Here is a 22,687-nt window from a genome sequence, read left to right on the forward strand (position 1 = left end):
AGTAATTTAGTTCACTTTCTGACTTTGCCCTGGTAATTTTTAAGTAAACCTAATGCGTGGGATCAAGTGCTCAAAGATTTCAATTTCATTGGTCTGTGGTGAAGCGTCTCTATCTCTCTTGTTTTAAGTCCCCTTAGTGTTTATAGTCTTCCACCAGGCTGATGAAAGTCCCTGCCAGCCACCATATTATTGTTCAACAGTATTTTTTAAACTGCCACTTTATCCTAGTTTTCAACATTCTCTATTAACGTGTAGCTATTTTCTACATTTAAACTACCTATTCATGGTCAGCATTAATGCCATTACATAAGGGGGCTTGGGGTTTTAGGTTGAATGAAATCTTTATGTGATGCAAACCATTTGAATTAGATTGTTTAAATAAGAATAAGTGCCATAACAATAACAACAACAAAACATTAAAAGCAAGGAATTAAATAAAAGCAGGGAATAAACATGCCAGGCATTTGAATGGGTGGGAAAAGGTTTTTAGTTCTTAAGATCTCTAATACTACATTTGTCCTTTAACACTAGGTCTGAAAGCTAATGATGTTAACTACACAGTTCATTCAGTCAGAAGAGCTCTAGAAAACACTGCAGTCAAGGCTGACAATATAGAAGTATTTGCCCAAGGACATGGTATTATTCAGGTATTTTTGCTTGAATGGAGAATGAGTTGTAAATCTAACATATTTTAGATACTTGTAGGTGGTGTTTCCTATTCGAACAAAACTAATTTTACCTAAAGTTTAGATTTGTGCCCATTGTAGTCTTTGTGTATAAACAAAGTGCATATAAAAACTGATTTTGTAGTTATTCCAAATTTGTTACATTAAAATAATAGATGTTGAATGTATGGTGGTTGAAAATCCAAGGCCAGGAGTGAGAGGGTAGAATCTGGCAAATCATCGTGGCATGTGGACCAACTCCTAGATTTGATCACTTGGGAATAACTATGAATATGGAGAAGGGAAGGTGAGTCAACTGGTATATTAGACCACTGTTTTCTCTGAAAAAGTTGATTTGCCCGTTGGGATTACCATGTAGTGTAAAGGGCTAAGTGGAAGACCAGATTTTCCTGCTGTTGCTGTTACGGAGGTAATTTGGTAATTGCAATGAACATTTTTATATCTCACTGTTTATATTTTTTAATTAGGTTGATAAAGCCTATGACTACCTCATTCAGAACACATCATTTGCTAATAAATTAGGTTTTACTGTTACTGTTGGAAATAACCGTGGCATCTACCTCCGAGATTCTATTCAAGTGGCTGCACCTTCAGATCATGGTGTTGGCATTGAACCCATATTCCCAGAGAATACAGGTAAATAACAAAATGCTTGTAAACTGAAGCATTCAAGTGTATGCTTTGATGACTATATTTAAAACAGAGCGATATTGTTAGGGTTAATGTTCTAAAAAAGAAAGCATTAATGCACGTCTTTACATTGGTATTTTAAACTCTAGATTTTTAAGGAAAACATGAGAGCAGTTAGGGATTCCAGTATAACAATTCACTTAAAATCTGGCAAGTTAATGGGCCTGTAGTGACTTATAAGTTTCTTAAATTGTGGACAATAAAACATCAAATTACTTTTCTCTCCACTTTGACTATTTGGAATGGGCACTAGTGGTTCTGTCAGGTAAGCATTGGACTTCCAGTCACTTAGGTTGGCAGATCAAACCCACCAGATCCTCCATGGGAGAAAGATGAGGCTCTCTGTTGTCATAAAGATGTACAGATCTCAACACCCTATATAAGGTGTATGATGCAGAATAAATTTGATGACTGTGGATTTGGTTGATCAGGTTTAAATTTGGTTAGAGACTGAGGAGCAGAAGCAACCAGGACAAATTACAATTCATTGGCTCAATTACAGCATGTTGAAATGAACAATATTTAACACCGTATTTTAAGGGAGGTAGCGGTGTTTGGTGAAAGTACAGAATGGATTATCTGTATACGAAAATGTAAAGAGGAGTGCCTGCACTTTTTATTTACGCTGTGTTTTGAAAACTCCCTTACAGTATAGTTGGCAATTGAAACCAAACTTAGTTGCCAAATTTTATTGACAGAAAATACAGCCTTTCAAAATGAAGAGGGAAAAAAATGTGAATTTTTCTCTTTTTTAATTTCAGAAAACTCTGAAAAAATATCCCTGCAGCTTCATTTAGCTTTAACTTCAAATTCTTCTTGGGTTCAATGTCCTAGCCATTTGGAGCTTATGAATCAATGCAGACATATAAACATACGTGTGGATCCCAGGGGCTTGCGAGAAGGATTGCATTATACAGAGGTATTCGTTTATGTTGATATTTATATTTTATGCTCTTTAAAATATTTGAAAATGTAAGGTAATCTATACAAAATTCATTTGTATTTTCTTGTTAAGAAACATTATTTTTATACCTGCTCATATTGCTCTTTTGTTGGGTGTTTGAAGAATATCATGTTGTGTAGTAGGAAGAGGAGAAAGGAAAAGAAATAGTTACCTCTTCACACAGCAAAACCTCCTTAATGAGAGCTCCCTTTAATTTGTAATTTGCTTTTCCCTCCACTAAACTCAGACTACAAGTTACTTCTTTGCACTTTGCTTGTAAAAAGGCATCTGATAAACAAAGGGTCAATGTAGATAGGCTTAGAATTACTACTAGTAATCCTGCGTCACCCTCCTTAGAGCTGGTTGTTTGTAATACTTATAATCATGTTCACTCAAAAGTAATTAAGATGCAGTTCGTGGTGCAGTAATCTCTAAATTTACTTATTACTCTTAAATTTGTCAAGGGTTGTAATATATATGTTTGACCAGACTAGTGCTATATAAGGAGCCCTGCTAGCATTAGGCTACTAACCAGAAGTTCGGGGGTTTAAATCCACCAGTTTCTTCAAGGGAGAAAGATGAGGCTGTATGCACCCATGAAGATTTATAGCCTCAGAGACAATAGAGGTTGCTATGAATTGGGATTGACTCACTGGGATTGTGGGGGCGGCGGTGGGGTGTAATTGCTTTCAATTATATGATCTAATATCGAAGATTGATGTCAGCTTATGCTTAGGACCTCTAATATTAAGAGAATCTGTTAATAGATTGGATTTTTCCCTATTCTTGGAACGGTTTTTAGTTTGTTTAGTGATACTGAAACTTAACATTCTTTTTTTCAAGGTATGTGGCTATGATATAGCTTCCCCTAATGCAGGTCCTCTGTTCAGAGTTCCAATAACTGCAGTTATAGCAGCAAAGTAAGTAGCAATTTGTTAATATCTTGGTTATGCTGGGCTACTCACCTCAAGGTCAGCAGTTAGAAACCACCAGTCTACAGATAGGAACTGAAAATACAGGGAATCCAGGATGGATGAGCCCTATAGGACCAGTGGTGTGAGTGGCAAAACAGGGAGGGTGGAGGGAGAGTGGGTAGGAAAGAGGGAACCGATTGCATGGAACTGTGTGTGGCCTCCTCCCTGGGGGACAGACAACTGAAAAGTGGATGAAGGGAGAAGTCGGACAGGGCAAGATATGACAAAATACCCATTTGTAAACTATCAAGGGCTCATGCGGGAGCGGGGAGCGGGGAGGGAGGGGAAAAATGAGGACCTAATGTCGGGGGTTTAAATGGAGAGAAAATGTTTTGAGAAACGATGTACAAATGCGCTTTACACAATTGATGTGTGTATGGATTGGGATAACAGTTGTATGAGCCCCTAATAAAATGTTAAAAAAAAAAAGAAACCACCAGTCATTCTCAAGGGTGAAAGATTAGGCTCTCTACTCCCTTAAAAAGTCACAGTCACTGTGAGTCAGCAGTTCTACCCTGTCCTATACGCTTGCTCAGTTCCCTGAAGAGTTAAGGCCGCTCTAATTCAGAACCAGCTCGATGGCAGCGAGCTTGGTTTAGTTTAAGGTCACCAGATTTTAACATTGATAAAGCAGGACACCATTGCTAAAACTCATATCCTGGCAAAATAGCCACGTGGCAGCCAAAAACTGTATACCCTAGCTAGTCGTGCATTCTTTCCAAAAATTGGGACTTTTTTAAAACACCGCGGGACGTGGGAAAAATTGTTAAAAATCGGGACTGTCCCACCAAAAGCAGGACATCTGGTCACCTTAGTTTAGTTTTTAGTGACTACAAAGGAAAGTAGTGTGGTGTAACTAGTATTACTGGGCCACAACCAGGTAGTGTGGATTTGGTCTTAGTGCTTCTCCTAGCTTGAATTTTAGAGTGCCATGTAGTCAGCCATGCTGTTCCTTGTCAAAGTGGCAATACCTGATTGTATGCTGGATCTGCTTCTGCCAAAGTTTCTAATAATTTATAGGATAATTTAGCTTTCCTCTTGGTATTTTGACAATATTACTTTGTCCTATCCAGTCAGTTGACCCTGTTCCTTCCCCAGCTTTTCTTGGACTAGGGAACCAGGGAAGAAGCCATGGTAGCATAATGGGTTCCTTGTTGAGCTGACTGCACAGTTAGCGGTTTGAAGCTACCAGGCGCTCTGATGGAACAAGAGTAGACTTTCGGTTGGCCTCAAGAAGTACAGTCTCGGACACCCACAGAGGGGTCTCCCCTCTCTTAAAAGGTGCTGTGTGTCAGTATTGACTTTCTGGTCGTGAGTTTGGGTTTTTGATCTGGGAAGCAAGGAACTCAAATCTGTTCATATTACTTCTCGTTCAAAATATGTCAGTGCTACTCCCAAATAACCAGGTCAAGAGCCTTACAGCAGCAGACAAGTTTTTGATCCTTCAAAGTGTAGCTCCAGTCAATGTTTCTGTCATTCCATACAACAAATTATACATTTGAACAAACTCAGTAATTCGGAATTCCCATCACATCACATGCATTTTCAGAGCTCATCCCTTTGTTTCAGTTTCTGGTCTTTAATTAACCATCAGGTTAATTCTAGTCATCCCCTGGTGGAGTGGGTGCCTCCTTTCTATTTTATAGCTTTTTTTTGCTTTTTTTTTGGCCACTGGTATAACTCCTAGCCAGGGTGCTATAATTTTTTTTAACCTCATTTGACTGTACTCACTAAAGGCACAGGAAGTGTATCTAACTGGTAACTATAAACAAAGAGCACAACATGCTCAAGAGGAAAGGTTAGACACAAGGAAACGCTTAGCTTCAGAAGTGTATAAGCTTAACTGGGGAGTGCATGTTGAAAAACAATAGCTTCACACTTGGTATTTTTGTTTATTAGAGGTGTCTGTGGTTTTGTAGCAAACACTTTTGACTTGTCCTTGTACGCCATGCCCTCGGTGAGTGTGCTCACTGAGACTGGTGTCTAAGGTATGGTAAGTAGAGAGTTCAGGAGCCCTGGTGGCACAGTAGGTTAACCATTTGCCTGGTAACTGAAGGGTCCGCTAAAGCACTAGTAGCTCCACTCGTGAAAGAAGAGAAGGGCTGCTTCTAGAAAGATTTGTGGCCGTGGAAACCCGATGGAGCAGTTGAAGTGTTCTGTAGGGTCGCTGTGCGTTGGAATCAGCTCAATAGCAGTGAGTTTGGTTTGGGAAATACAGATTTGACCTTTAGGTTCTCTTAATTTCTATGAAAGTGATTTGTATTTCTTTTTTACTGTGTTATACAAAAATAAGATCTGTTTTAAAGACTGTTAAGAGGTGTAGCTTATGTAGTTATTAGATAGTTTCAATCATGTACAACAGTGGTTCTCAGCCTGGAGGTCGGGACCCCTTTGGGGTTGCCCGATTCATAACAATTGCAGAATTACAGTTTTGAAGTAGCAACAAAAATAATTTTATGGTTGGGGATCACCACTACATGAGGAACTGTATTAAAGACTCATGGCGTTAGAAAGGTTGAGAACCACTGCTCTAGAGGTTATCTCTGCCAAACAGTAGGAAAATAGCTTAATATTACACATGCTGTTTTATAGCTAGCTTTTAAAGCTATGGTTTATTTTTAATGAACTCTTCTGTTTATTCAATAAGTCTAGAGTACAGTGGACTTTTTATGTATACAGATATTTTTATGAAGAGTAACACTTAATCTTTTATTTTTATTTATTTTCAGAGTAAATGAATCATCACATTATGATCTGGCCTTTACAGATGTACATTTTAAACCTGGTCAGATTCGAAGGCATTTTATTGAGGTTCCTGAGGGTGCAACATGGGCTGGTAAGTATTAATGTCTGTCTCCATCACTTTGTGTCTATTCTCTTCCTCTTATAGTGTGGCCACATAGAGTGTTTACTCTTTGTAATATATAACTTGCTCTTGCTATTGTATGTATCTTGCACCCGAGATTTACTGTTCAGTTCAAAAAAGGTTTCCAGTATTTATGGGGCAAAATGATGACTAAAGACAATACTATTAAAGTATATGCTATCCCTCTGGTGAAATGATCATGTGTTGGGTTATGGGTATGTCTGATGTTGCTTTACAAATTACCTTTCATAAGTATAGAACTTGACTGTAGCACAGGGGCTGCAATAATGGGCTTAAACAATTGTGAACGAGGCACGGACCAGGCAGTGCTTCCTTTTGTTGTCAGTACATAGCGTGCCATGAGTGTGACCCAGCTCAACAGCACCTAGCAGCAACAAGGACACGATGCAGAAAGCAGCATGAAAGTGGGAGTGTTTGCCATCATATCTCATGCACATTGATGGGGGAAAAATGAACGTAGAAAACATTTTAAATATACCAGCCTAATTTAACAGAAATGGGAATAGTGATACCAGAAGGGTATCTAGATCTAGAAAAGAATGATGGCAACATATGTACAAATATGCCAGATACAATTGGTGTATGGATTGTAATAAGAGTTGAAAGAGCCCCCAATAAAATGATTTTTAATTAAAAGTATTTAAAACAATGATAATTGGCAAATAAACAATACAAATATTAAACATGTATATATATATACCTCACCTAGCTTAAATTAGTGGCCAAAATGTATCAAGTACTTATACTTCGAAGCCAGGACCCCAGGTCATGTAGCAGTTATAGGCCCCAAAGCATACAGGGGCAGCTCCACGCCTGCCCTGTAATGTGGCAGTGAGTCCACCTTGGCACTCAAAGAGAGTGAGTTTGGTTTTTGGTTTATACTTGGAACGAGTTTTGGTAGAACAGTCAGTTCAGCATGGGCTGCTATGAGTCAGAATTGATTTGGTGGCTAGGTGTGTTTGGCTTTGGTTTTTGTATTATGCTTGCACATAGACTGTCTCATCCAGTCCCTATCAGAGTCCTGTGAGGTACATGGGTTTCATTACTAGAAATATTTACGTTTCACCAAGAAATGTATTCTTGAACTTCAATGAAAATGCAGCTATCTCTCTTCTGAGCTGTATGCTAAATGAAATCAGTGTCTGAGAGCTGATGTGGGAAGAGTTGGTTGTCCTAGTGATTAGCCATAGTGTCTGCTGGTCCATCTGTGTGTCTGCAGTTCATCTTATCTGTCACTGGATATCACAGAGCATTTAAGGTTTGTGCTCCAGCCTGAGGATGGCTAAAATTCCACTCAGTTCTTAGTTTATGTAACTGGATGATACTAAATAACAAGGCCGGAGTCAAAGCAACTAATTAAGCCAGGGCCTTATAGAGCCAAATAATTTGGGCATCAAATAATGATGGAGTTATTATAGTATGACTATCCTTCTGAGCATAATCAAGGGTTGGGTTGGATTGTGCTCTCGTTAAACCTCTTTTCATGTGCCCTGCCATTTTCAAAGGGCTATTGTGGTGAACTAGATGAAAACCCTCTTTCCAAAGGCCCTTCTAGCCTGTGTCCTGGAGCACCCAATCCAAGTCCATTAGTTTACAGTGAAAGGAACCTGTTCAGGTGCATACAACATGGAGTAGTGGAAAGGGCACAGGCTTTAGAGAAGGACAAGTCTGGATTCAGACACTGCTATGTTTCATGTCTGCTTTGGACAAATTTCTTAACCCTAAGTGTTTCTGTTCAGCTTAAAAAACTTTACAGACTCCTGTAAATATTAGAGATTTCATTTATAATACTAGGGATTAATGCACATGATACATAGCATACCCCTGTTGGGATTACTTTTATATCTTCGACAGCTCAGAGGTCAGTACAGAGCTGCTTTTTCGTCCATCTAGAACACCATTCAAATCGTTCCCCTTGGAAGAGCACAACACAGTGCTTCTAATGAAATGTGAAATATTAAAGAATATAAGTCCTTGATGAACTCATATTGAATCTGATAGTTGCTTAGTGATAATCTTGAGTAATTATAATGCCCTAATAATTCTAGATCAGAAGTGGCTTAAAAGCACTTAGCAGATAACTCCAATTGCAGAAAATAGAAAAATTGACATATTATTGCTTACATTCTTGGCAGTTGATTAGGTTCAAAGAGCTATGTACCAGCCTGTTCCTGTAGAACAGAGAATTGTGCTTTCCCTTATGGTGCCCTCAAATTAGAGCCGGTAATCATTAGATTGGTGATTGGTCTTACTCCCCAATGATTTTAGCTCCAGCTCTGCCTAATAATAAAGCTAAGCATATGAAGTTCTGTTACCATGTTTTCTAGAACCAAAAAGGACACAAAAAGATCAAGAGACAGGGATATAAAGTAGGAAAAATTAGCAATGAAGTTCAAAGAATAATTATTAATAGACATAGGCATGATTACAAATAAAGGTTTACAGAGTTACAATTCTCCGTAGCAGAAAGTGAGTTGTTTTCCACTAAAACAAGAAAGTGGGAGAGATTTTTAAGGGTATTTATCAAGATAACTATGTACGCATATGTGACCGTCTTGCGGCTTCTTGGTGGTTACAGTATGTTAGTTGTTCTAATTAATCATTTACTTTTCACAGCTAAATCTCCCCCTACTTTAGCGTTATTCATGCCCTTTAGATATATTATTTATAGGAATATGCAAACATCATTTGGATATATTATTATGCCCTGGGTATATTATTCCCTAAACAAGCATAAAATCATTTAATGCCAGCTTTAACTCTTTGATTCTTCCCTTTCTATTTTAGAAGTTACAGTGTGTTCATGTTCTTCGGACGTGTCGGCCAAGTTTGTTCTCCATGCAGTGCAGCTTGTGAAGCAAAGAGCATATCGCAGTCATGAGTTCTATAAGTTTTGTTCCCTTCCAGAAAAAGGAACACTGACTGAAGCCTTTTCTGTCTTAGTAAGTTAAAATAATATTTTGAAACCCTCAAAAGTGTTCTTTTTCCTTTAGTATAAGCTTAGACTAAGTATTTGATTTTATCATTGATATTCTAAAGGCCTGGGGATGAATAAATGAAATAGGAAGATAAGTAGTCTATGTGGAATACTTGAGATTGAGCGGTAAATATGAGTCTTGTTTAATTCCGTAAAAGAAAGCACTAGTAAGAGTTTCTGAAATCTTGTCATTTGAACTCTGCTTGTTTCCTCAGAAGTGGGATCATTTGTTTCCTTACACAAGGCTTCTTTACTTGTCATTTAAGGAGTTTTTTGTGTTTGTTTGTTAAGCCCTGTTGAAGAGTCGTGAGGTTAGATTGTTTTCAGGTGAAGCTGTTACTGCTTTGTACCAAAATTACCTCACCTGGCAGATCTGCCTTCTGTTCTGTTCGTAATCTGTAGTGTTAGAGATGTGGACTACTCCTTGCTTCACAAACTATGAATACGCTGTGTTCTCTCTTACACTTACTGCTATGTGCTTTTGGTTGGCTGCCCAATCTTTCTTATATCACTACTCATTTTTATTATACTTTATGTATGCCCTTGTATGTTTTTAATATTCATATGTCAGGTTTGCCCGATTTATCTTTAAATTTCTCATGGCCAAAATGACTGGTCAATTTTATTTAAAACTCAATCCTAGGAATGGCTTTGTTTCCTTTTTTTTTTTTTAAACAAATGGAAGAATGATATAAATTATTATTATTTTCATAGGCAGCTCTCAGCCCAAAAGTCACTTGTTGCTGTTGAATATGCTTTAGGGAAAAAAAAGTATATATATGCTTTAGAAATCTATAATGTTTTTTCTCTTGTCATCATTCTTAAAATATTTTTCTTTTGCTCCTAATTTTTAATTTTTATTATTGTGTATACATGGGGTTGCTGTAAGTTGAACCCGACTGACAGCACCTTACAATGCTTTGACTTCTCCAGCTGTCCTTAAAATTTTCGGTTCAGTTCTTTCACTTTCTCCAGGTGCTTTAGTTACTCTATAATTAAAAGTTAAGCTTCAGAGTCTTTTATATCCACTTTGGTCTTTTCTTTCTTTCCTGCCTCTTTTACTGACTTCTTGCTTTCTTCATGTCTGATGTTGTTGAGGTCACCCCACAGCTTATCAGATCCCCTCTCATTAGATTAATGGTCAATGCAGCGCACCTGTTCTTGAGATGCCACTGTCTAAAGTGATGTTTTGACTCTCGTGGGCTTGTTTTAATTATCCTGAGCTTCAACTCAAGCTTACATATGAGCAATTGATGGTCTGTTACACAGCCGGTCCCTGGCCTCATTTTAGCTGCTGACATTGCACGTCTCCATGGTCTCTTCCTACAGATGTAGTCAATTTGATTCTGTGTATTCCATCTGGAGAAGTCCATTTTTATCTCTGATTGTGTTGTTGAAAGAGGTATTTTCTATGAAGAAGTCGTCAGTCTTAGAAAATTCTATCATGCTATCTACAGCTTTGTTTATATCACCAAGACCATCTGTTCCAACTGTTGTTTCTCCCTCTTTGTTTCCAACTTTTGCATTAAAATTGGAAGTAATTACCAATGCACCTTGATTGCATGTTTGATCAGTTTCTGACTGAAGATGTTGGTAGAATTCTTAAGTTTCTTCATCACAAGTTTTTGTGATTGGTTTATAAATTTGAATAATACTTGTATTGATTGGATTTATTTCTATGTGCCTACACATTATTCTATCGGAGATGGCACTGTAATTTAGGATCGACCTTGAAATGCACTTTTGGATGATGAATGCAAAGCCATTCCTCTTGAATCTGCCATTGAAAACCATGTAACTGCTTGATTCAAAATGGCCAATACCAGTCCATTTAAGCTCACTTATGCCTAGAACATAAATCTTTATGCATTCCATTTCATTTTTGACAAGTTACAGTTTTCCTAGATTCATACGTAATACATTACAAGTTCCAATTATTAATAGATGTTTGCAGCTATGTCTTTTCCGTATCAGTTGCCTCATGAGCAAATATAAGTCCCTCGTACAGGGTTCAGGAGGCATTTATACAAACAGATCAAAAGAGTATAGCACGGTTTAAAATCAGGAAAGGATGTGTCTGGGTTGAATCCTCTCACCATACTTACTTATTATGTATGTTGAGCACATAATTAGAGGAACTGCTGGATTATATGAAGAAGAATGTACATCAAGATGGTAGGAAGACTTTCAGCAACCTTGCTTGCTGAATGTGAGGAGGACTTGAAGCAGTTGTTAATGCAGATGAAGAATTGCTGCCTTCAGTATGGATTATAACTCAATGTAAAGAAGACCAGAATCTTTATAGGTAGACCACTGGGTAACAGCATGATAAACAGAGAAAAGACTGAAGTTGTAAAGGATTTGTCTTGCTTGACTCCACAATCAGTGCTCATGGATGTGGCTGTCAGGAGATCAAAGAAAAAATTGTATTGGTCGAATCTGCTACACATGAGGGTGTAGGAGGGCTGGCAGGGCTTGATCAAGGGCAGAGAGGAATTTCTGAAAGCCACATGAAGGCTGAACATGATAGTGGGACAATAGGAAAGTCAAAGGAAATAGAGGAAAGAACTAGGAGACAAAGGGCATTTAGCGAGATCTAGATACAGGAATGTACATATGTAAATATATTTATATCTGATGGGAAATAGATCTATGTACATATATTTATAGGGTTAGTATTAAGGAAGCAGATGGACACTGGGCCTCTACTCAAGTACACCCTCAACACAAGATCACTTTGTTCTAATAATCCGACACTGAGATGCTCACCTTTCTGACAGATCACTGAAGACAAAGCGGGTGTATAAGCATATGTAATGAAGAAAGCTAATGGTGCCCGGCTATCAAAAGATGTAGCATCTGGGGTCTTAATGGCTTGAAGATAAACAAGCAGCCATCTAGCTAAGAAACAACAAAGCCCACATGGAAGAAGCATACCAGCCTGTGTGATCACGAGGTGTCGATGAGATCAGATGTCAGGCATCAAGGACCCAGAGCAAAAAAATCATAACATGAATGAGGAAGGGAGTGCGGAGTGGAGGCCCAAAGCCAATCTGTAAGCAATTGGATATCCCCTTACAGAAAGGTTGTGGGGAGAAGACACCGATGAAACATACGGCTTTCTTCTGGTTCTTTAATGCTTCCTCCACCCCATTATCATGACCCCAATTCTACCTTACAAATCTGGCTAGACCAGAGCATGGACATGGGTACAGATAAGAGCTGGAAACACAGGGAATATAGGACAGATAAACTCCTCAGGACCAATATTGAGAGTAGCCATACCAGGAGGGTAAGGGGAAGATGGGGGGGTGGGGGAGGGCAAGAAAGAGGGAACAGATCACAATGACCTACTATAACCCCCTCCCAGGGGGATGGACAACAGACAAGGGGGTGAGGGGAGACATCAGACAATGCAAGACATGAAAAAATAATAATTTATAAATTATCAAGGGGTCATGAGGGAGGGAGGGGAAAAATGAGCTGATACCAAGGACTCAATTAGAAAAAAATGCTTTGAAAATGGTGATGGCAACATATATACAAATGTACTTGAGATAATGGGTGTATTTACAGATTGTGATAAGAGTTGTATGAGCCCCCAATAAAATGATTAAAAAGAAAAAAACTCTTTTAAGTGTATGAAGCAAGGATGTTACTCTAAGACTAAGGTGTGCCTCACCCGAACCATGGTATTTTCATTGGCCTTATATGCATGTGATTGGCCATTAAATAAGGAAGCCCAAAGAATTTATGCCTTTGAATTGTGGTGATGGTGACGGTTATTGAAAGAACCATGGACTGCCAAAAAACCAAGTCTTTCTTGGAAGAAGTGCAGCCAGAATGTTCCTTAGAAGCCAGGATGACAAAACTTTGTCTCACATGGCTTTGGACATGTCAGGAGAGACCAATCCCTGGTAAAGGACATCATGCCTGGGAAGATAGAAGAGCAATGAGAAAGAAGAAGGCCCTCAACAAGATGGGTCGGCACAGTGGTCTCAAACATCACAATTGTGAGGATGTGCAAGAGCAGGTGGTGTTTGGTTGTGTTGTGAAAATGGTCGCTCTGAGTTGGAGCTGACCAGACAGCACCTAGAACCAACAGCAATGTGTGTATGTTCTCTCAAACTGCCTGGAATGGTTTATCTTATCACAGGAAGTGTAGGATAACGAGTAGATAAATCTATGTTTAGACCTTGTACTTAAATGCAATTATGGTTTATATAGTTCCAAACATAGCTGAAAAGAGTTCATTGAGTTTTATTCCTGTACAAAGAATTGCTCAACATATGCCGTATTTATATTCTATAAATTGAATAAATTGAGGAAAGAGATGTACATCGTAATAATTAATTTATATTTTTATTTGCAGGGTGGAAAAACAATTGAATTTTGCATTGCTCGTTGGTGGGCAAGTCTTAGTGATGTCAATATTGATTATACCATTTCTTTTCATGGGATCATTTGTACTGCTCCTCAATTAAATATTGTAAGTTCCATAACCCTTCCCATATTTTTTTATGCATATTATTTGTGCTATTGGAAAATAGCCTCATTAGTTGGATTTAAACTTTATTATAGACAGTTCTTTGCTTCTGAAAGTAACACACTTTATTCATGAATTCTTTTATAGGCTTTTTAGTAGAAATATTTTCTTTAGACTCAAAATATCAATTAAACATTTTTGAACACCATTAATAAGTTAATTTCATAATTATCTCTTGCAGCATGCATCGGAAGGAATCAACCGTTTTGATGTCCAGTCTCCCTTGAAATATGAAGACCTAGCTCCCTGCATAACGTTGAAGAGCTGGGTCCAAACACTACGGTATCATTTGTTAAAAGGGGCTACAAATGTTGACTATCGATTGGTGGTGGTGGTGGGAGGGGATTATGCTCTTTATTGATAGGAGTTTAATTCTTTTTTAATCTATTTGAATGCTAGGGATGAAAGTTCAGCGTGTGATTTTTTTCAGTCTGGAAATCTCACAAATCTCTAGGAAACAGCCCCAACAGCAGCTTTCTCCTTAAGCACCAACATTAAAGATAGAGACTACGACAGTGATCATAGCCATGACTGAGGAGCCCTGGTAGTATAGCGATTGTGGGTGGGCTGCTAACCACAAGGTCACTTGTTCAAAACCACGAGCCACTCTGGGGGGGAAAGACCAGGTTTTTTACTTTCTCAGAGGTTTATAGTTGCAAAACCCCCCAAGCGCAGTTCTGCCCTGCCCTGTAGGCTCCATACAAGTTGGAATCGACCGAGTGGCAGTGGGAGCCTTGTCTAGTTATGGTCATGGGATTATTCGGCATTAACCTTGTTATTTTTTGTCAAAAAAACAAGTTAACACTCTGAGATTGCCACAAATTTCTTCCATGGAACAGCTCGTGGGTTTGAACTGCTCATGGTTGGCAGCTGAGTGTTTAGTTCATTGTGTCACTAGCGCTCCTTTTTATTTTGTCGGATCCCGGGGCACAGTAGATTATGCACTGGGCTGCTACCTAGCAGTTTGAACCCCGCCAGCTGCTCCACAGGAGAAAGATGAGGCTTTCTGCTCCTGTAAAGATGTACAGCTGTGGAAACTCACAGAGTCAGTGCTCTGTTCTAAAGGTCACTATGAGCCAGAATTGACTTCAGTGACAGTAAGTGTGGTTTTGGTTTGAGTTTAACCAATCTTGTAGAATTGTAGCACTGGAAAGTATCGTGATTGAAATACTTTCTATTTGTGGGACTTCTTAAGAAATCTGATGCTTTTGCCCCCAGTACCTATCCCTATAAAGCAGAGCATCTGATCTATACTTGAACACTCTGCAGTTTATAAAATAATCTGAGTTTTATTGCTTAACCTGATCTTAACTCATATTAGCATGAAGTCTGTTAATAAAATGCATGAAGAGTAACTAGGGAAATAAGTGACCAGTAGTACCTATACTTTTTAGAATAACTAGAAAATAAAAAAATTTCCCAAGTGTTGACAGTATATTCTTCTTGTAGCTTCTTAATGTTTTCCCAGTTAAATTAAAAAATTGGAACTGAATCTAGAGAATTATGAAAATGTACTTACATTTTTTAACTGTATTAAAAACTTACTCGACCAGTCTCATTTTATAAAATCTGTGTTATAATAAAAGATTAAGTAATGTGCAGGTCAGATCCTCAGAGTGTTTGTTACCTGTAGAAAGTCCCAGCATGATATCACCATCCTGTTGTGACCGATGGGCAGAAGCTGTGTGGTACCTCTCTGCAATTGGGAGGTGAAGGAGACAAATAAAAACCTGTCATTTATACTGTCAGTGTCTGTACTCACTGCACTCCAGATTGTGAGCTATTTGTTGATACTCAAGTGTTTTTATCATGAGTAGTTAGCTTTACAACAATCTTTATTGCAGAATTTGAATTTTATGTGTTGTTACAGTTCAGTCATGGAAGTATAAAATAATGTAAAATATACTGAAAAGGGCATTCAGAAATTCTCATTTGGTACTTGCATTAAAGGCTTTGTTACCGATGTTTTATCTCACTAAATGCCTACTTGAGTCAAATCACTTATGTAATTGTCTAATTACAGCCCAGTGAGTGCAAAAACCAAACCTTTAGGATCAAGAGATATTTTGCCAAATAATCGTCAACTTTATGAGATGGTACTAACATACAGTTTTCATCAAGTAAGTGTACAGGCAATAATGTCACTTGATCTTTTGTGTCTTGTTTATGAATCATGAAATCTGAAATGGAAGGACTATGTAAGGATCGTTCAACTCAGAAATTACAAATTCTAAGTTAATGGTATTGTAGATTTTAACTCTTCATTTTTGCATCCAATGTTAGATGTTACCTGAATGACAGATTCCTCAGTACGGTGAACTCATTGGTTTTTGTCAAGTAGGCATTGGAATATGAAAAGGTCAAATAGTTAATTGAATAGAAAATAGTTTCGTTGATTGAAGAGATAAGTAGTTAACGGAAATGTAAATTTGGATCAAAGAGTTTCTGAATAGATAAAGCAGTTAAAGCAAATGTAAATTCGGATCAAAGAGTTTATGTAGGATTGGTGCAATGTCAGAGGCACTCTTATTAAAGCAAAATAAGAATTTGGCTTTAGTGGTAAGGTTATTAATTTCTGTGAATCGCCAAATTCTGTTTTTACGAAATAATGATGTCCTGAAGAATATATATTGCTCTACTAATAAATAGCTAAGTTTTCACTTTTTAAAGTTTGTAAAATAAGAGAAGTACCTTTTCTTAGGGCCAAAATAATCTTTCACATTTAAAAAAATATTTGCTATGGAAAATCGTCTTTTATTGACAAAGTTCTATCAGTAATAATGTTAGAAATCATTTATAAACCATATCAAGTAATCATTCTTATTCCTTTTTTTCTTTTTATTTTTTAAATAGCCCAAGAGTGGGGAAGTAACTCCAAGCTGCCCGCTACTTTGTGAATTGCTGTATGAATCAGAATTTGACAGCCAATTGTGGATTATTTTTGACCAGAACAAAAGACAGATGGGTTCGGGCGATGCTTATCCACACCAGGTATAAAACTGGCTTATTTTCAGAATCAAGCAAAAATGTACCTGAACCACGAATCCCTAATTCTTGTTATGATGATATTTATATGTCTAGCAGAGGTTATTGTTTTGGATTTAATACTTTTATAAACTCGTGAATGCTCTATTTTTTATGATTGTAAGACTGTGACTACTTGTTCAATCAAGTGTTAAGGTAAAGGAGGAGGAGGAGGATGCTTCTGGACACTGACCAGCTGAGCTTTTTTATTTTGAGTGTTTTTTCTGTACTGTGCTTCTGAAGAATGTAGTTGGTGTCGTGGTTACACATTGGGCTGCTAACCACGGGCTATTCACTGTGTGGGAGAAAGACAGGGCTTTCTACTCCCTGTAGAAAGGAGAGGGAGAATAGAGGGAGAGAAGAGAGAGAGGAGAGGGAGAGGAGAGAGGAGGAGAGGAGAGGGGGAGAGGAGAGGGAGATGAGATTAGAGGAGGGAGAGGAGAGGAGAAGAGAAGATAGGAGAGGGAGAGTTGAGGAGAGGGAGAGTGGAGAGGAGGGGGAGAGGAGAGGAGAAAGATGAGAGGAGAGGGAGAAGAGAGGGAGAGGAAGAGGGAGAAGGAGGAGAGGAGGGAGAAGTGAGAGGGAGAGGAGAGGAAAGGAGCAGGACAGGAGAGGGGGAAGAGAGGGAGAGGAGAGGAGCAGGAGAGTGGGAAGAGAAGAGAGGAGAGAGAGGAGAGGAGAGGACACAGGGTATTAGAGGAGTGTTTTTTCTGTACTGTGCTTCTGACACAGGGATTTCGTTTCAGAAACCCACCGGGTTCTGACAAGTCCGACTCAACTCAGTGGCAGTGAGCTTTGAGTGGTTCTCTGCTTCTGCCTGTCTCAGTGTTGAGAGCAAATCATTAGTATTAAGTGAGTACCTTGAAATGGCCCCGCAACCAAAGTGAGTATCGAGCGCCCTGCAACAGTGCCCAGGTGGCAGCATGCCTGCGAATGCTGGCTCCTTTGCCAAGCGAACACGCAACAGAGAAGAATTTTCCTTGGTCCTTCAGAGTTTTTAAAATTTTTCTCTGTGCTTTTTACTTGTAGATCTCTTATATAGCATTTCATTGAACTCCAGCTGATGTGTGAACTTTATTGCAAATAAGCAGTGGTGTGTGTGTGTGTGTGGTGTGTGTGTGTGTGTGTGTGTGTAAGAGAAGATATTATGGGGTGGTATTTACTCTAGAAGAGTTCATTTTGACACTAAAAACTACATCATAATTTGTATAGTTCTAATTGTTCTATTGTTGCAGAAGTGACCCACAGTGTGGTTCTTTCCTTTGCCCAACAGAGAATGACTAGGCAGGGAGTCAAGTTTACTGTTCAAGCAAAAAGATTATTAGAGATTTATTAGTGTATGGGGACACTTGGCAGGGGCCTTAAGGCAACACAGGCCATAGTCTCCTGTCCAAGAGAAAATAAGAGATTTTTAAGGAAATTTAGGCTAGAAAGATGTTATGTTTATGCATGAATAAGAGAGAATTCCAGGAATTGGATTTACATGGGTGGGGTTATGGTAATTGTTTGCATGAGCAATGGGTGTTCAAAAATGCAACCCTAAATAAAGGCTTCTGGGTAGACTGTCATCACTTATTATGGGATGGTGTGCATGCTCTGGGCACCTAATTCCTCAGGTTCAAGTCTTCAGCCCAGGTGTTAGGCTCATGTTGTCACAGGTATCTGGTTTGTTCCTTCTCGTATGACTAGTTTAAGCTGATCAAATGGGTGCATGCTACCCAGCAAGGGTTTGTTAAACCCTTGTTAAGGGTAGCAAAACACATCCTTGCAGGTGGGGAAGAAAATTGAAAATGATAGAAGCTATTGTACTCTGGCACAGTTAAAATGTTAATTAAATGTGATGTGTGATAGAGCCCAAACATGTTGGCTTTGAGAAAATCTTTAAATTCCTCTGAATATGAAAAATGGGGATTTTTTTTTTTCTAGAAGAATTTAGCTTCTTTCCTAATCAGTTTCATTCCCACCCACTTGTTTATGTTGTTAGCTGCTATGACATATCTAGCCTCAAGGGTATTATCAAACGCTAGGTATTCTGCCAAAGACCACATTTACTTTAAAATCTTAATTTTTAATATTCATTGTGAGCTCAGTCTTTAAAATAACCTCCTTTTATGCAGCCCTCAGAGACTCAAGCTCACTGTCATCGGATTAATTCTAACTCATGACAGCCTATAGAACAGACTAGAGCGGTCCCCATGGGTTTCTGAGACCTAACTTTTGACAAGAGTGGAAAGCGTCCTCTTGAGCTGCTCTGGGAGCCATCTATCTCCCTATGAATCTTAACACTTGAAATGTTCACTGTTTGTGAGTAGCGGGCTTTGAGTTTGGGTTAAGGTATTTTAGACAGTTTCTATGACAAAATGATAAGGATTACATTACTTCACATGCCGTTGTTAGTTTGTTGAGTTGGCCTTTAACTCATGGCCATCCTATGTATGCAGAAAAGAATGGCTCCATAGGGCTTTCCAGGAGTGGGACCTTTTGGAAGCACATTGGAAGGCCTATAGTCAAAGGCACCACTGGCCACTGTTAGTCTGGGTAGACTAGAGAAACAAACTCACAGACACTCGTGTGTATAAAAGAGAGCTTTATATACAAGAGCAATTGAATACTGAGAAAACATCCCAGTCCAGATCAAGTCCATAAGTCCAACATCAGCCCATATGCCCGATACCAGGGTATAAATTCCTCTTCAGACTCACTCGACACATGCAACGATGCTGAATGCTATTATTATCCAGCATGGGCTGGATTATAGTGTTAGGCTCTTTTTGAGGAAAAAATGAGGGCTTTGTCTTCTGACCTAATTTGTACTCCTGGCCTTATCTTGGGTGATCTGCTTAATATGTGAGGTTATTTGCTTGCCTGCCAAATAAGGTCTCTGTAAGTATATGCATAAGGAAAGCTTATTAACAACCTGCAGTATGCAGATGACACAACCTTGCTTGCTGAAAGTGAAGGAGGTATTGAAAGACTTGCTGATAATGGTCAAGGAGTGTAGCCTTCAATATGGATTACAATTCAATGTAAGGAATATCAAAATCCTCACAACTGGACCAGTAGGTAACATCATGATAACCGGAGTAAACGGTGAAGTTGTCAAGGGTTTTGTCTTACTTGGATCCATAATCAATGCTCCTGGAAGCAGCAGTCGAGGGATCAAAAGCTGTATTTCACTCTGTTACTTGGATGACTCAGGTTTGCTTGAACCCACCCATCGCTCCCAAGACATAATATTCTCCATTGCATCGAATGCATGTGAAAGTTGAACATTGGGAAAGGGAGATCATAGTAGAATCAATGTGTTTGAATTGTGGTGCTGGAGAATATTGAAAATACCATGGCCTGCTAAGAGGATAAACAAATCTGTCTTTGAAGAAGTATGATCAGAGTGCTCCTTAGAGGCAAGGATGGCAGGACTTCCTCTTATATACTTTGGACATACTGTCAGCAGACGCCAGATCCTGGAGAAGGTTCATCATGTTTGGTAAAGTGGAGGAGTAGTGAAAGAGAGTAAGGCCCTCAATGAGATGGATTGACCCAGTGGTTACATCAGTGGGCTTGGCATCGGAACAGTTATGCAGCTGGCGCAGACTGTGTCATGTTTAGTTTTATTGTGCATAGGGTCACTGGATCGGAGTCAACCCCAAGGCACTTAACAACCATAACATGTGAGTATATTGTGTAGTGCCTTGCACTGTAACGCACATATTGTAAGTACTCGTTAATAGTAATCGTTCCTATAATAATTGAGTATGGTTCTTGTTTCCTTGGTTAAAACTTACTTTCCCAAATATTTTTTGTTTGTTTTTCTTTTTTAGTACTCAATGAAACTGGAGAAAGGAGATTATACAATTCGACTACAGATTCGTCATGAGCAAATCAGTGATTTGGAACGTCTTAAAGATCTTCCATTTATTGTTTCTCATAGGTTGTCTAATACCTTGAGCTTAGATATTCATGAAAATCACAGTCTTGCACTTCTAGGAAAGAAGAAATCAAGCAATTTGACTTTACCACCCAAATACAACCAGCCATTCTTTGTTACATCTTTACCTGATGATAAGTAAGTGATAATTTTCTTATACTTGGTGCCTATTTTATACATTGTGTTTTAAAGAAAAATCTATTCAGTCCATAAAACTTGACTTTAAGAGAATTTATTCAGAGGCCCCAAAAAAAGGTATTACTTTTGGATGAAGGAAGACACCAATATACATGAGTAGGGCCTGATGATTCCAACTCAGGTTTTTTTCAAAGTGATAAAATATAGATCATGGAACAAATTTCAATTCAGTTATTTGATTGGTTAGATTTTAGTTGAGATCAGTGCAGGGAATAGGCTTTGAATGATTAGGTATAAAGAGTCACAGTGACTGATTTTAGGAATTAATTATAAGGATTTTCAATCTTTGGTGAGTTCTTAGAACACCACTGGTGGATATTTTCACAGCTTTATTCATAGACCTCTGTAATGTGGGAAGATTCTTCTCAGTACCCGAGATTCATTCCCCAAATCAGCTCGTGCTCGACCTTGTAAGTGGTCTGGAAAGGGCAGAATGAGCCACTCCAGGGCCCCAGTCCTCTCTTCCCATAAAGCTTGGTTTCTCTGCCCCTTAGACAAAGGACAGTTGAGTTGGGATTCCCTTCTTCAAAGTGTGTTTTCTCCACAGACTTTCTTAACCAGAGAGAAAATTGATTCCTCCGATTTAAGGCCTCTAGCAGTTAACTTCGTTCAATAACAGGATTTTGTTGGGGACAGATGGTTTCCCAGACAAACATAATAAAAAGAAAGAACAAAAAGTCTAATTTCGCAAGATCTGAGTTAAATTCAATCATATTGTTTTGGTCAAAATGATTTTATGAATTTTTCTGTTGCCATTCCTTCTTGATCAGAAATTTTGTTGAACATCCTCTGATCCTTTTAAAGAAATAATCCTTTTGTATAGACTTAGTTGAAGTGGTTATTGATCATGTGTAATACTTGGATTACCAAAGTTAGCTTCTACTCTGCTATTGGGGAATTCTCACCTTCATGATAAATCGGTCTCATGTTACAAAGAAGTAACGTCTTCTACCAGGAATTTCAGGCTGTTAGGCCACTGGATTTTTCCTTTTTTTTTATTTTTATTTTTTATTGCGCAAGGTTAGTTATTGAAATACTTGTCATTCAGATTGATGGGGCACATTTGTAATGACTCTATCATAGAAATGGCCTTTTTACACAGAAAGTTCTTTGTGAGCTATTTCTTATAGTGCGTCACTTTGTGATGTGTCCGTTATAACTTCTTTTTTTAAAAATCATTTTATTGGGGCTCATACAACTCATCACAATTCACACATACAGCAATTGTGTAAAGCACACATATATTCGTTGCCCTCATCATTCTCAAAACTCTCACTTTCCACTTGGGCTCCTGGAATCAGCTCCTCATTTTTCTTTTCCACCTCCCTCTACCTCCCCATTCCCCCTCCCACCTTCGTGAACCCTTGATAATTTATAAATTATTATTTTATCATATCTTACACTGCCTGGCATCTCCCTTCACCCACTTTTCTGTTACCCATCCCCCAGAGAGGTGATTATATGTAGATCCTTATAATCGGGTTCCCCCTTTCTACCCCCCTTCCCTCTTCCTGGTATCGCCATTCTCACCACTGGGCCTGAGGGGTTCATCTGTCCTGGATTCCCTGTGTTTCCAGTTCCCATCTGCACCGCTGTGCATCGTCTGGTCTAGCCAGGTTTGCAAGGTAGAATTGGGAACATAATAGTGGGGTGTTGGGAGGAAGCTTTTAAGAACTAAAGGAAGTTTTGTGAGTTTCATCAATGCTACACTGCACCCTGAGTGACTCATCTCTTCCACACTACCCCTCTGCAAGGGATGTCCAGTTGTCTACAGATGGGCATTGGGTCCCCATCACGCGCTCCCCTCATTCACAATGATATGATCTTTTCCCCC

General features: G+C 38.7%; 1 protein-coding gene across 3 annotated transcripts in view; it reads left to right on the forward strand.

The window, feature by feature from the left end:
- The window catches only part of TPP2 (tripeptidyl peptidase 2), a 123,243-nt gene that overhangs the window by 48,849 nt on the left and 51,707 nt on the right, over window positions 1–22,687 (forward strand). For all 3 annotated transcript variants that reach the window (XM_030888428.2, XM_004704292.3, XM_045283757.1), the window contains exons 12-22: window positions 532–647; window positions 1,154–1,322; window positions 2,138–2,295; window positions 3,163–3,239; window positions 6,023–6,129; window positions 8,968–9,122; window positions 13,530–13,646; window positions 13,885–13,985; window positions 15,727–15,823; window positions 16,557–16,694; window positions 20,549–20,793. In XM_030888428.2, coding sequence (XP_030744288.1) covers window positions 532–647; window positions 1,154–1,322; window positions 2,138–2,295; window positions 3,163–3,239; window positions 6,023–6,129; window positions 8,968–9,122; window positions 13,530–13,646; window positions 13,885–13,985; window positions 15,727–15,823; window positions 16,557–16,694; window positions 20,549–20,793 — 1,480 coding nt within the window. The remainder of the gene's footprint in view (window positions 1–531; window positions 648–1,153; window positions 1,323–2,137; window positions 2,296–3,162; window positions 3,240–6,022; window positions 6,130–8,967; window positions 9,123–13,529; window positions 13,647–13,884; window positions 13,986–15,726; window positions 15,824–16,556; window positions 16,695–20,548; window positions 20,794–22,687) is intronic.

The sequence above is a fragment of the Echinops telfairi genome, unplaced genomic scaffold (assembly GCF_000313985.2).
Source record: "Echinops telfairi isolate 266 unplaced genomic scaffold, ASM31398v2 ScPeMD7_7467;HRSCAF=8505_0, whole genome shotgun sequence".
NCBI lineage: Eukaryota > Metazoa > Chordata > Mammalia > Afrosoricida > Tenrecidae > Echinops > Echinops telfairi.